General features: G+C 32.3%; 2 protein-coding genes across 2 annotated transcripts; one reads left to right on the top strand and one right to left on the bottom strand.

Annotated features, from left to right (window-relative positions):
* Positions 1 to 3333: 3333 nt before the first annotated feature.
* On the top strand, positions 3334 to 8788 carry LOC114174656 (cyclin-SDS). The gene is made up of 7 exons (XM_028059483.1): positions 3334 to 4658; positions 4805 to 4972; positions 6032 to 6198; positions 6719 to 6847; positions 7574 to 7751; positions 8146 to 8190; positions 8472 to 8788. Exons 1-7 carry the CDS (start codon positions 3528 to 3530, stop codon positions 8502 to 8504), a joined length of 1851 nt encoding a protein of 616 aa, XP_027915284.1. The 5' UTR covers positions 3334 to 3527; the 3' UTR covers positions 8505 to 8788.
* Positions 8789 to 9469: 681 nt separating this feature from the next.
* Positions 9470 to 12935, bottom strand: LOC114170250 (binding partner of ACD11 1-like). The gene is made up of 6 exons (XM_028055739.1): positions 12832 to 12935; positions 11713 to 11796; positions 11509 to 11612; positions 11330 to 11405; positions 11053 to 11136; positions 9470 to 10252 (listed from the first exon to the last, which is right to left on the bottom strand). Exons 1-6 carry the CDS (start codon positions 12835 to 12837, stop codon positions 9677 to 9679), a joined length of 930 nt encoding a protein of 309 aa, XP_027911540.1. The 5' UTR covers positions 12838 to 12935; the 3' UTR covers positions 9470 to 9676.
* Between the last annotated feature and the right edge of the window lie 1384 nt (positions 12936 to 14319).

Genomic DNA, 14319 nt, shown 5'->3' with positions numbered 1-14319 from the left:
AGGCACTGCACCAGGAGCAAGCACCCTCTACGACGTCGCGAACCACAGTCCTCCGCCGTTGCATTTCCATCAAACCGCCATTGTTGCGTCTGTGAAAAATTGGGGGTTTCAACGTAATGGAGGTACACCAAAACGGAATCAAGAGAGAAACAAACTTTTCAACAATCAATCATGCAATGAAATATTGTGCAGTCGCGATACCACAAATTCGCTTTCTCGCACAGTCGTGGCATTGTGGGGAGGAATATTACGAATTTATGTTTTAACATTTACATCTGACGCGCTATAGCCAGACGTAAATTTACGTCTGGCTGGGACAAATCAAACATAAATTTACGTCTGACTCTATGTGTCATATGTAAATTTACGTGTGGCATGTACAATCAGACATAAAAAACGAGATTTACGTTTGACCCTAGGGCGCTAGACGTAAACAATTGAAAACTTATTTACAAGTTTGCCACTGATCATTTTTTATGTCTGATTCTAGTGGGTCAGACGTATAATTGCAGACATAAAATGTCTATTTTATGTTAGTGAGCTTTTAGATCTCACTGACATTTTACATATGAGTCTTCTGATTTCTTCTCACCTACGTTTTACATGTGAATCTTTAGATTTCTTATCACTTACATTTTATAAGTGAATCTTCAAATTTTTTCTCATCTAAATTTTACAAGCAAGTCTTCATATTTTTTCTCACCTACGTTTTATAAGTGTGTATCAAATTTTTTCTCACCTGTGTTTTATAAGTCAGTTGTCAGATTTTTTCTCACCTACTTATAAGTGAATCTTCATATTTCTTCTCACTTGCATTTTATAAGTGAGTCTTCAAATTTTTCTCACATGCATTTTACGAGTGATCCTTTGAATTTTCATATAATTTATAAATGAGAGACTTGAAAAATATTTGCATGAGCTGTACACGTAATATCTTGCGTATGCTCAAATACACGTGTAATATCTTGATAGGTACACACATGCTTATAAATATTCATTTGATGTATGCATAGAATGTTTGTCTCTTCTTCTTGTAAAAGATGATGGTGAAAAGAATTATCATCATTAGATATCTTATAAAGAACATATTTAAAGCTATACAACACAAAAGCATTTTTGAAAAGGAGGGAATGTTTGTTTGAAGACCCATCAACCTACTTAGGTCCTGCACTTTACTTCAATTTGAAACAAAAAAAAAAATTGATCGAAGTCTGATAAGTACCTGTAACGTATTAAAAAATTGTGTAAAGTAAACATACTCATTTAATGTTATATGAAATATTTAATACATCTTCAAGTTTGAACATATGCAGGAAGAAGAACTTCTCCATACCTCATTATAGGTCCAAAAGATTTGGTTTTGGTTCCAATCTCTATGTATAGAAGATCTTTCTTTTAAAAAAGAAAGGTTAACAATTAGAACTAAAACGATAATCATGTTTTTATAATCTTAAGCAATCCTTAAGTCATAAGTTTGTGAGTAAAAACATTAATTGTATTTAATAGTGAACTTCTTTTTTATTAGTTTTAAAATGTTATCTCTATTTTAGTGAGTGAAGCCTTTGACCGTTTAGGTCACATTCTTGGTATCACCATAATTGTTCAGACAAAAATGGTTGTATTTAAAAAAAAAAAAATTGTGCTTTATTTGTTCTCGACATATATGAGCAACCGAAAAAAGAAAAAGAAAACTCAAATATCAAAACTTTAATGCATAATAAACCGACACAATTTTTATTTTATTTTTAATTTTGTCTACAAATCTACAAGAAAAGTTTTGAAAACCACTTATCGTCAAACACATAATCAATTATCGAAGAAGAGTTAAAAAACATATAATTGACACATTAACATAATTTTTATGTTAAAACAAGTAAATAATAAAATAATAAATAAAATAGTTTTTTTTATTTAAAGTTTGATAATTTATTTCAATGTATTTTTATTATGAAATATAATTTTTTATTTTATTTTCAAATTGATTTTATAAATTATTTTCTAATTATATTAATGTAGAATCAAATCTATTACAACATTTTCTCTCCCTTTTCCTTAATTCAAACTACTTCATTTTGTCACTCTCTTTCTCTTTTCTTATATTTTCCACTTTCTCAAATATACTCCTTAGATGTATAGTGAATAGTGATGGTCTGGCCATAGAATAATTAATGTTTAGGAGAGGAGTGATTGGGATTAAAAAAATGAAAATTACTTACCTTGTATATTGCAAAATTGGATTTCATAAAAACATCTAATATAAAATCTCTTTCTACCTTTATCTATGGATCACATTTTATTGATCTACAACTAAGAAGGATAGTTTTACCAAAACAAAATTTACAAAATATTTTTTATGTTAATTTGCAAAATTTGAAAAAAAAATTAAATACAAATTTAAACCCTCTCTCCTTTATGTATTTTATCTATTTTCACCCGTGTAACTTACTTTATATATGTGACAACTTTTTTTAAAGGTCCAATATGACAAGCAAGAAAATTTGTTTAACAAATTTATTTGAATAATTAAAATATTAGTAATTTTAATTAATGTATTATTTTTTTTTCATTTAAAATTATTCTTTTCTTTTCAGTTTTCTTAACATACCATTTATTATTTTAAATATTTATTTTAATTTTAACAAAATTAGATTTCAATTGTCACGAATGTTGTGAAGTATTAACTATTTTAATTTTTACATTTTATTTTTAAAAAATATTCAGTTTAAAAAGAAGACTTACGTTAAAATTCAACTCCAAAATTCTAACTTATTTTGTAAGAATGATGGACGAAAATATATTCCAGAATTTATTTTTTTGGAAGTCAAATTCATAATGTTATTTAGGTAAAACAAATTTGAACCAGACTTTGAGCTTGTAAAAATTGGAGAGTGAACAATAATAGTATGCCTGTACTTTGGTGTTGTACAGATTGGTGAAGAGCTTAGCAAAAAATTCAATAAATGGACATATAGATGCACATGTGTTGGGAACTGAATCATAATGAATCGATGTGTGCTTTCACACTTTCACTCTTTCTTCTCGTACCTTACTAAAGTTTTTTTTTTTTTTTTATCAAAAGTTTTCATTTAAACATTTCATTAGAACCTTTTTATGGGGACACAGTGACGTTTGAGGTTCAAGTATCTGAAAAGTTTAAGAAAATAAAAATATGTTAACAATATAATAATAATAATAATTTAATTATGAATGGTTAAAATATTACTAAAATAATAATAATAACATTTTATAAATTGAGATAATTATTTTAATACTTAGGTATACCTATTAATGCTCTTAATAGTTCTACTTCCAGGAAATGAACATTATGCGTGGATGTGGTGCAGGGAAAACGCATTACGTGGGACCCTACCATATATATACCCTTCTCCCTCGTTTTCCTTTCTTTCCACAACTCCCGTAACCGTTCAAACACACTTCCCACACTCTCTTCATCAATCATCACAACAACAATAACAACGATTCAACACTGGAATTTTCTCTGCCTTCTTTTGGTTAACCGTACAGCAATGATAACCAGATCGAGGAAATTGAAGCGCAAGCTCGAGCTGGAGCCACCTCCGGTCATCGTCACCAAGAAGCATCGGCAGAAGCTGCCTCGCCGGCGAAGGCAAAACTTCTCGCCGGTACTTCTCGTCAGCGACTCTTGCCAGAATCCTCGTTTCTCCGTGGATTCCAGTTCCGGCTCCGACTACGCTGCTGGCGATGCTTCTTGCAACTCCAGCAGAGCTTCCATCGCCGGCAAGGGAAACACGAACTCGAGAAATGAATCATCGATCGATTCAACGAGAAACCAGAGGTTCGAGAAGCGAAACGAGAACGAAGTGGAGGTGTCGGAGTCTTCGTGCGCCGACTCCAATTCGTTCGCTCGAGATCGAAGCAGGAGGTCAATTCTGAAGTTTAAAAGCGGAAGAGAATGTAATAATCAGAGAGGAGAAGATGACGTTTCGGAAGTGTTCATGAAATCGGATATTACTGGTATTCTGAAGTTCAAAAGTGGAAGCGAGAGTAAGAATATAAAGAAAAATGATGACGTTTCGTGCGGGAAATCAGAGATTACTTGCGAGGAACAGGTCAATTCGAAGTCCTCCAGTGAAGGCAACGGAAACATGAAAATCTCTTCGGAGTCAAACGGAAACGACGTCGTGTCGTTTAGTTCCTTTGTTCGCGCGTCGTTAGAGGAGGAAAAGGATAGCAGCAAGGAAAACAGAGCGTTGGAATGTGAATACTCTGTAGGCTCTAAAAACCTCCACGCGGATGAGAATTGCGCGGATTTAGTAGCTCAATCGATGACGAGGCAGGAATCGGAAAATGACGACGTCGTTGTGGACCTCACTTGCTCTGAGGAACTGCGTTTATCAAACTGTGACGACGATGACGAATCGGAATATTGTTCCAGTCAGGGAACTATGTTCTCTGAATTTCATTCTGAGATTTTCGGTGAATGCTCGGAGCAGGAGCTTTCGGATTACACTCCGTCGCTGTTCGTGGATTCTGGAAGCCAGTTTTCCGAGGGATCCGTCGGAGAAACTCCTTCACCGACGTATTTGTTGTTCCTTCAGTATCGCAAGGAGTTCACGACTCTAACTTCTGCTTCTCCAGTGGTGAACTCTTCTTCAAGTGACGAAGATGAAGCCGATGTAGGTTTCGCTAGCTTCGACTACAGAATTCTATGTTACTTATATTACTAGTTCTGTCAGGAATCTGTTTAGCCTAGCTCTTTCTATCTGTTATTACGTAATTAAGAGTTCTTATTTGGTGTACGTATGCTTTTTGTGGATTTTAGTTTGTGAGATTCGAAGATTCTGATGACGAAGACAGCTACCAGATGCTGAGGAAGAGGGAGAGGAAGCAAGGTTTTGTGTCGAATTATGCTGAAAGATATTTCTCTACCACTGAATTCGGAGAGACCGTGCTTGAGCAACGTGCGCAAATGGTTCACTGGATCGTTGAGGTAGGTTTTATCCCATTCCAAGTCATTATGCTTTCACACTTGTGGTTTGATTAATTTATTTTATGTATCTTTATAGAAAATAATATTTATGTTATGAAGAATTTTACTGTAATTATACAACTATCGCATATTCTTGTATGATAAACACCCATGATTTCTTGACAGTGAAAGAGGACAAAAAATCGTACAGATAGTGATATCTCTCCAACAAATTGATAATTGAAAAAATAATCATCACTCTAGTACTAAATCCTATCTAATAAAAACTATACAAATATTATATAAATTATGCCATAAATATTTGATTTCATTTATTAAATGGTATAAGTAATCGTGTTTTGGATTGGGTGAGAGAGACAACACGTTCGAAGAGAGGGTGAGAACCAAACTTGATTCGGTTAAAACGTAATCCTTCCGTACAACAAATTGTTGGAGTAGTGTGAGTGGCATCCAATTGCCTCACGACACGCGAGATTCAATAGGAAGAAGAATGCCTCGGCGAGTGACGCGGCGTACTTTGTAAATCCACAATTGTCATGCATGGTGCTCACGCAATCATGCAACGCATTTTTCTCGGATTCGCACATGTGGGTAGTTACTTAGTATACATTTTGCTTTGGAAAATTTTAGTTGAACACCAAAATGTTTTTCTAATACATCTAATAAAATATAATATTTTTTTATATAATTTTTTAATTTTTTAAAATTATTTTATATTTGGGATGTCAAATACATACAATATACTAAAATTAAAAAAATTAGGGACCAAACCCCAATAAACCTTATATATATATATATATATATATATATATATATATATATATATATATATATATATCCATCACCACGCAGTTAATTTCTCTCATTATTAATTGTTTTTGGTAAGGATTATTATTTATTCTTAATGTATGATAACAATTATATATGCGAACCTCTTTAGATTTGGATAACAACGTTCTTAGCTTCAAGTATTTCTAAATGTTGCTTCTGTGGAAGTTGTTGGACTTTGAATGGAGTGTCGAATTTGTTTAAAAGGCCTTATTTCTTGAAATTTGGCAGCAATCTTGTCGAAAACAGCTTCGGCAAGAGACGATATTTCTTGGCGTCAACCTACTTGACCGTTTCCTAAGCAAAGGATACTTCAAAGCCAAAAAACGCCTTCAAATTGTTGGAATAGCTTGCCTCACGTTAGCAACCAGGATCGAAGAAAATCAGCAACAAAACAGGTTCAACATTAAATCTTTACATTTCTCCCCCATCCTCCTAGTCATGTAATTATATTTGGACAAAGATGTTGTTTTCAATCATGTGTATCGCTGGTCTACGTCTGGTGACGTCCTCGAGAATAAGGAAAATGAAAATAGATTAGGACTTCATTTTTCAGAGCTTCAGTTTATTTGTGCTCATTAATCATGCATTCGTAATTTAAAGAATAACGATTGTCCCTAAAGTTCCCAACAATATCCAATTTTACATAAATTCTATTTTGTAAAGTATTAGCTCCCTTGATGTTTACGTTGAAATTTAGAATATATAAGTATTTTTTTTTTAAGTTTTACTATCCCATCAGTAGAGTTAAAATGCCGCTTGTAATATTTTAATTTTCTTCTTTTTTTTACATACACTTCCTTCTCCAATTACCCGGGCAAGTGATAACTAACAGAATTTAACAGTTCTTTATTCGAATTAAATTCATGAAAGTAATTATGCCCAATGAATAACTGAACTCCTTTGTGGGTATTACAGAGTGGGGCAAAGCAGTTTCAACGTAGGAAGCAATAGGTACAGTAGAGGCGAGGTGGTAGCCATGGAATGGATGGTGCAGGAGGTGCTCAAGTTTCAGTGCTTTCTGCCTACCATCTACAATTTCTTGTGGTATACCTAGTAACTTTTTAATTTTATAGCTCGAAAATTACCTGAAATTCTGCATAAATTAAATGTTAGCTGATGTTTAGGTATTCAATCAGACTTTTGTTTCTTTTTGGGAAACCATTTCAATTTTAAAATGAAGGGTTCAAGCAAAAACTTGCTTTCATGTCTCTAACAAGGAATGTCTTTTTGCCTTAAATACCGTGCGTTATTTAAAAATGAAAAGAAACTTTTGTACTTGCTACTTAACCCCAATTAGAAAAGGCTTTGCGTAGTTTAGGATAAGTTAAATTTTGTATTTTTTTAGTTTATTTTTAGTTATGTTTTTATTCTCATTCTTTTATTCAAGTCATCAAATTTTAAAAAAATCCATAATTTTTGTGCAATTCTAACTATTATATAGTTTATTTTATTTTTAATATTTAATTAATTAAAATATTTTTTATAATACTTAACAAATATGTTAAAGTTTAGAATTCAATTGAACCAAAATATAAAAAATAAAACATATAAAAATTATAAATTAAATAAAAAATAGTAAACTTTGAATATCTGTGGACAAAAATGATGGTAAAATAAGAGAAAATAAAAATAAGGTAGCACATTAAAAATCAAAGAGAAACAAAGTTGCAATTTAACCTTTCAGAAACTCGAGCGTGCAAGAAAGTAAAGTCATTCTCACCCATTTCTTTACGATTCAGCTAAATTACACTCCACCCTTTAATTTTACAGGTATTACCTAAAAGCAGCGAATGCTGATGCAGTCGTTGAGAAGAGGGTCAAGTATCTGGCAGTGCTGACACTGTCATCTCATGAACAACTGTGCTACTGGCCTTCAACAGTTGCTGCAGCACTTGTAGTCCTTGCTGGTCTTGAATTCAATCAAAGTTCACCGCTCAAAGTAATCGGGGTAACTACTATTGCATTATAGAACTTCCTTTTTTTCAGATACTAAAGTCAACAAAGTCGGGGTTAAATATATGACACGGTTAGGCAATGCCAGATCTGCTTCTTAATATTTTAGTACATCATTGTAATTTTAGCTCATAAAATCAACGAAATTGGAATACAGTAGTATTTGTATGGTCTAGGTTTGCACTTAGGTTGTGAAAACACTAATTATACAGTGTATCATTGTTCTTATTTAAATCTGCAGAGTTGTGCGTGCCTTTTTGTTTCTGAGTCGGTATATGAATATGAGTCTTTTATTTCTCCTTCCTAGCTTTCTTTTTTTTTTAGACACCATAAACTTATAAGATTGAGAGTTGAATTTCATGTATATAATTAATCTTATGATTTTGCAGATCCACGTTAGATCAAAAGATGAGAATTTGTACGAGTGCATAGGGGTAAGATACTCCAATTTATTGTAGTTTGTCAGAGTACTTTCTCTTCGGTTTGAGGTTTGAACCAGAAAAAAGAATGAAGGAAAAACTTAAAATGTCGTGATGAAAAAGTGCCAGAATACAACAAGATTTGTGAAAATAAAGAATCCTTTTATTTCTTGAACTGAGAAAAGCCTCACACGACGATTAGAATGAAACAAATTGTTTCCTTTATCATTCACTTTCCCCTATTATCTTCGGTTTTGTTCACGTGTTTAACATGAAACTTATACTCATTTCAACAGAGCCTGGAAACGCTGTTACGCTATATAGGATAACGCAGTAGTTAGAGTGGAGGCGTAAGGCATTGGCTATATACAATTCAGTATGGTGGCAATTGTTCCTAACCAACAGAAGACAAATGACTTTCTTATTCTTGGTTTATTCTTCATTAATACAAAATAAATTCCATTCGTCTCCCTCCCTGAGAGCAAGGGAGTGTTATTTTTTCCACATGTAACTATATTGATTGTTCTGTATATCGGTATAGAAGGAAAAAATGTACACATTTTTTCGGAAACCCTGAGAACCTTTCAAAGGACAGGAAATTCAGCTGTTAACTGTTAATGACCTACAAAGATATTACAGGCTTATACAAAAAGTTTATCTTACGTCATATTTGATTCTTTCTTTCCTCTTCAGACATCGTCTTTTCTGGCCTCCTCGCAAGCTTCTACCATGCTTGGTCACTTGGAGTTTAATTACATGCATTAAAGCACCATTGTACAAATGTCTAGATTTTCTATTGAAGGAATTTCTAGAGATAAGCATAGGGATTATTGGTTCATGGGGAAATATGTTTGCTAACGACCACATCAATACAGAAAATGACCGACTTTAGCCCAACTACAGAATGACAAATATATGTTTCACAGGAAGTAACCAGCACTTCAGGTTACTACAGTTCGGACTGTTACCAAATTAAAAAGTGAAAACTGAACTGAATACTGTAGACTGAAAATGAAGTAGGGATCCCATTAAGGAGAATTTCATTGCACCAAAACTCAACTCTGGAACTAGCAAATGGAAAACCATCCAAAGAAAGACATTCGACAGAGTCAAATATATATGTGAAAAGCAAATCCAATATACCTATTCTTTCTTTTCATTTTAAGGGCAATTCAGCAAAACATTTAAGACATTTTACCATACTCTCGTTGATACAGTCTCCTGCAAATTTAAATTATACTGACGGCACTATTTGTATTAAAACCCTTCCAGAAACATGTCATAAAGGGAGAACTGAATGAAGAAGAGTAAAAAATAACGAATGATTTTATGACATAAATGTTGAGCGTATTTAGGAACCACACGTCTGCCAGACAAACTTCTACATTGGTGTAACAATCAATAAATAAAACTTATCATTCTAAAATAAAGGCGCAGACAAGAACTATTCTAACTAAATAAATCCAACTGTGCATGTGAGGATGTAAAGAATTGTTGGTGGTTATATAATTTCTAGCTTATGGTCATCATGTGAATTAACAGGAACTATTGCAGGGCCCATGTCTGAAGCATCCTGAAAGTGTTTCTTTCCAAATTCATCAACAGTCCCTTTCCTTTCACTATAAATGATCTCATTCCTTTCCACCTCTGCCTGTTCAACCTTCTCCCTTGTCATGGTGCTGACATCCCCTGCTGCCTTTGCTATGGCATTGAAGGCACTAGACACCCATGAAGCTCCAGTTGACACATAAGAATTGCTCATGATAGCAGATCCAGCACTGCTTGCCTTTTGCTCTGCAGCAGCAAGAGCAGACTTTGTAATTTCAGAAAGCTGATATCTTTCATCCATCTCTCTCACCTTTCCATTCACAATAGCTGTTCCAATACTTATTTTGTCACTGAAACCCATTCTACGATCAAAGGAAGCAACTCTGGAAGAAGCATTTGAGGTCAACTGGTGACGCTCATCAAAGGCTTTTGCCTTGTTGATAGCATCCTTTCCTAAAATGAAACCCTTCGCAAGCATGCTGCTCATTACATCTTCAGCCTTTTGTACTGCATCACCACTTTGGTTTCTCTATTTATAACAACATTGTACTACAGATATTAGATACTTACAATTTCACAGTGAAAGAAATTAGAATTTTCAACCCTCTAGTGAGGGAAGAGGGAACAATTTTAATACACTTGAAGACATTTTGCATGTATACCTAACTCACGAGCTAAAACTACCCTATAGCTCTGTGCAAACTAAATTTTACAGCATATTTGACTTTAGGACCACATATAGCATCCACAATATAGCCCTTCAAATTCAGTTATTGTCTAACCTCATAAGAAAATGTTTCAGCAGAGCATAGTTTGATATGCTAAGAATCAATTGCTAATTTGATTTTTCACCGTAATATTCAGCCCAGAATTGTTTTTATTGTGCCAGATAAGTTGCAGACATCATCCGCAGATGAGATAATAAATCTAAAAATCTTTAGCTATCATATCCTGACAAAGATCTTAGGCACTATATAAATTTCAAAGCCCAAAACTAGAAGGATTCTATCAAGAGTAATAACAAAATGAGTCAGATAAATAAAACATACTAGCATAGACAATCATATTTGGCACACGTAAAACCACCATGTTGAGCAAAACTTCATGTATTTCGCACATTTTATCACATACATGTGCTAGAAGCAGGCTAGCAGCACACACAGCCACAATTGCATGCAAAATAAATTACACAACATTTAAACTAACAACCTATTTAGATTAACTTCTTTATAAGAACTTGTACGATAAACAAATATAAAGAGAAAATAAAATAAGTTTCTCTATAAACTAAAATTAGCTCATTAAACTCTTGGAAAAGATAATACTTACCGGACTTACTGGAACAGCATCAGGGGGCAGCTGATACTTCTCCACAGGTGTGATTGTGACATATAGATCACCTATCTTTGAACCCTATGTAATAAAATGAAGATTAAGCACATGATTTAAACAAAATCAACTAAAGTATCTGGTTTTATGCAATTTCTATCAGTTTCATGGATTGAATGAAAGGGTTAATGATATACATTGGTGCAACCCATCTCACTATTAAGAAATGGAATGTGACATTTTCAAAAAGGTAAAAATCATTTGCACAGAAACATACTGTTAAGAGAACTGCTGTGTCTGCTCCCTGTGTATCCTTAAATGTAACATAAGCAACCTGAGTGCGGTCACTTTCCCTGTAGTATTAAAAAACCAAAGATTAGGGAGACAGGCATTGAGGGTAAAAGTTTCAACATTAACAATCATGAAAAATGAGTAAAACATTGCAAGTTCTCTGACCTTTGCATCTCAATATACTGAATATCACCTGAGAATGAAAAGAATTCTCGAATCTCCACCTTGGAAGTAACCAGTGATATGTTGCTAACCTTCACTGTTCTTATCTGTGAGAAAGAAAAACAGAGTGAACTTGAAAATTTCACCAATCATAATCCTACAATCATAATGTTAACCAATGTTACTATGTAAAGATTTTTTCCTCACGTCTGACACATGAATAGTCCAATTTGGTATTGGTGTAGATTGGGGAATAGCTTCAGCTCTTTGACCAGCATAGTCCAAAGTGACCTGCACACAAATTGTTAATTTAAGGTAGTTTTATGATGACATTCTCAAGAGTATGCAGTGGAAGAAACAATGACATGTGCAGAAGGAGAAAATCTAAAACCAGAAAGTCAAACAGAAAAAAGTGATTCTTTTTCAATTTCGTTCCAAAGAACTAAGAATATCCAATGAAAAAAAGAGTCTTATTTTAACCCCTAAAGCAACGATGGAATTAAGTGAAACCATGAACAGAAAGGTACAATTCCTAATGAGTACCACCCTCATAGCTTAGAAGGCAAAAGAAAAAACAGAGTCAATTCAATAAGCAAGCCAAGAGGAAAGGTTATACCAAGAGACAACATCAATGTGACAGTGTCCACTTGAAAAGAAGCAATTCGAATTCTATGAAGATTAATCATCACAAGTCCAAGCAATGGAGCTTGATGACTTGACATCAAAAACAACAACCACCAATCTTAGTCACAGAAGCATATAAACTGAAAATTCTTAAAATTGTAAGAAATATAATCTGGAACATACTATCATATCTAGAAGGTCAAGATTTAAAGACAAATCCACATTTGCTTAGGTAGACATAACTATGATCACTGCCTAACTAACCACTGATTCTAACAATCCAGGTATAGTGGTATAGTCGGGATTTATATATATATGCTATTCTCACACTAATCTGTCATTGCCCAGACAACAAATCATGAAGAAATCAATTCAAGGTTTGCTCTTTTTCTGGAGGGCAAAAAAATACCAAAGCCATTTCCACTAGATCCAAAAGGGTCATTAGGAAACATTGCAGATCCAAAATTCCAAACTAGTAGTTCTTGTATTAATGATAACTACAACATCTAAACCACAACTAAAGGTTGCATTGAATCACTGAATATGTAAATGTGAATCAAAGCAACTGCATAGTCCCCAGTTGGCATCAAAGAAAGACAATGAAATGCAGAAGAAGGCATGAAGAAAGAAGAAACCCAGATAGGATCTGAAACGAAGTGGATCTGTGGAAAAAGGGAATTGTAGAAAGGTTTAGGGACTCACCGACATTTGGGATGGTAGAATGTTGTGTTTGTCAGAAGCAGCGTCGGAAAGAGGCAACTTTTAAATGAAAAATTTGGTTGTTGGTTCGTTGGTTTTGTTATGTAATGTAATGAATGAGTCATCATGTGACTGTTATTCGGTTTCATATGATTGATTGTGAGTGGCTGCTGTGTAATTTTGCAACTCATGCCAAATGTAAAATTCTACTAGTCAAACTAAATTCAATTATTATATTTTTAGTTCATTCCAACTCATTAACAAAAATATATTAATCTAAAAACAAACTTCATCATTTATTCCTCATATAAATATTATTTGTTAATCTATTCAAATTTATGTTAACTTATAGATACTAAGAAACATATATTTATATTTATATTGAATAATATGTGATAAAAAAAATTATATTACTCTATCACATATGAACGATTCAACCTAAAATGATTATAATTGGATAAGGTAGCGTTTAGATGTGAAATAATTAAAATAAATAAATTCAGTCGAACTTAATTTAGTTTCATTCAATTTACTTGGGTACTTTCAAACTAATGCAAATAGATTTAATTAAACTAAACTAAGTTATGTTTAATTTATTTATATTTATAGTATATATTACTTAATTAAATAATATTTGCACCAATAAATTTAGATTAAACTTAATTTATTTCAGGGTAAACTTAATATATTTTATATGTCAAATATTAATTAAAAATAAATAGACTGTTATCAATTCAACCGGGATAAATCATTTAAAAATAAAACATAATAATTGAGTTATTTATATTATTACATATCTAATTGTATTATCTCATCTTCAAGTAGATAAAATTTTATTATGTCATTGATTATAAATGATTTTCAAATTTATTTTAGATACACGAGTATAAATGCATGTGCTGTGTATACGTGTATTAACATTTTTTTATGATAACAAAAACCGGCAAAATTATAATTATAAAAATAAACATGAATAATTTTTATAGTTTTATTATAAATATTTGTTATGTATTTCGTAAATAATTTTTTCTTATTATAAATAGTTATATTAATTTTTTAAAAATAGTTAAATTTTAAAAAACAGTTGAATTAAAAAAAATGGTTAAATTTAAAAAAAAATCAGTTTAAGGTAAAATTGGAAAAGTGATTATTTTAATTTTGAATAAATGGTTACTTATTAAAGTATAAAATTGAAAAAACAAATATAAACACGAAAAAATTAATCCCTTTCATATAATAATATAGATAATATAAATAATTGAGTTAATAATATATATTTATAAATATTTATCCACCAACTCCAATATACTCATAATACATCTTATAAATTTATCACTAACATATTAATGTTGAACAATTCAAATATCTTTAATGCGATATTGTGGTTGTTTGTATGGATAAAATTTTACAACTTCATAAGATACGATACAAATTCATCAGTTGAATATATCTTAATAATTAGAACTTGTACAACAATATTTCATGAACCAA

Source organism: Vigna unguiculata, chromosome 2, assembly GCF_004118075.2.
Source record: "Vigna unguiculata cultivar IT97K-499-35 chromosome 2, ASM411807v1, whole genome shotgun sequence".
Classification (NCBI taxonomy): domain Eukaryota; kingdom Viridiplantae; phylum Streptophyta; class Magnoliopsida; order Fabales; family Fabaceae; genus Vigna; species Vigna unguiculata.
This window is presented reverse-complemented; position numbering and strand designations above follow the sequence as displayed.

Coding starts and splice junctions, on each gene's coding strand:
- LOC114174656 (XM_028059483.1), top strand. CDS start 3,528: ATGATAACCAGATCGAGGAAATTGAAGCGCAAGCTCGAGCTGGAGCCA. Junction 4,659..4,804: donor GTGACGAAGATGAAGCCGAT/GTAGGTTTCGCT, acceptor TGTGGATTTTAG/TTTGTGAGATTCGAAGATTC. Junction 7,752..8,145: donor CACCGCTCAAAGTAATCGGG/GTAACTACTATT, acceptor ATGATTTTGCAG/ATCCACGTTAGATCAAAAGA.
- LOC114170250 (XM_028055739.1), bottom strand. Junction 11,613..11,712: donor GGACTATTCATGTGTCAGAC/GTGAGGAAAAAA, acceptor TCTTTCTCACAG/ATAAGAACAGTGAAGGTTAG. Junction 11,137..11,329: donor ACACAGCAGTTCTCTTAACA/GTATGTTTCTGT, acceptor TTTATTACATAG/GGTTCAAAGATAGGTGATCT.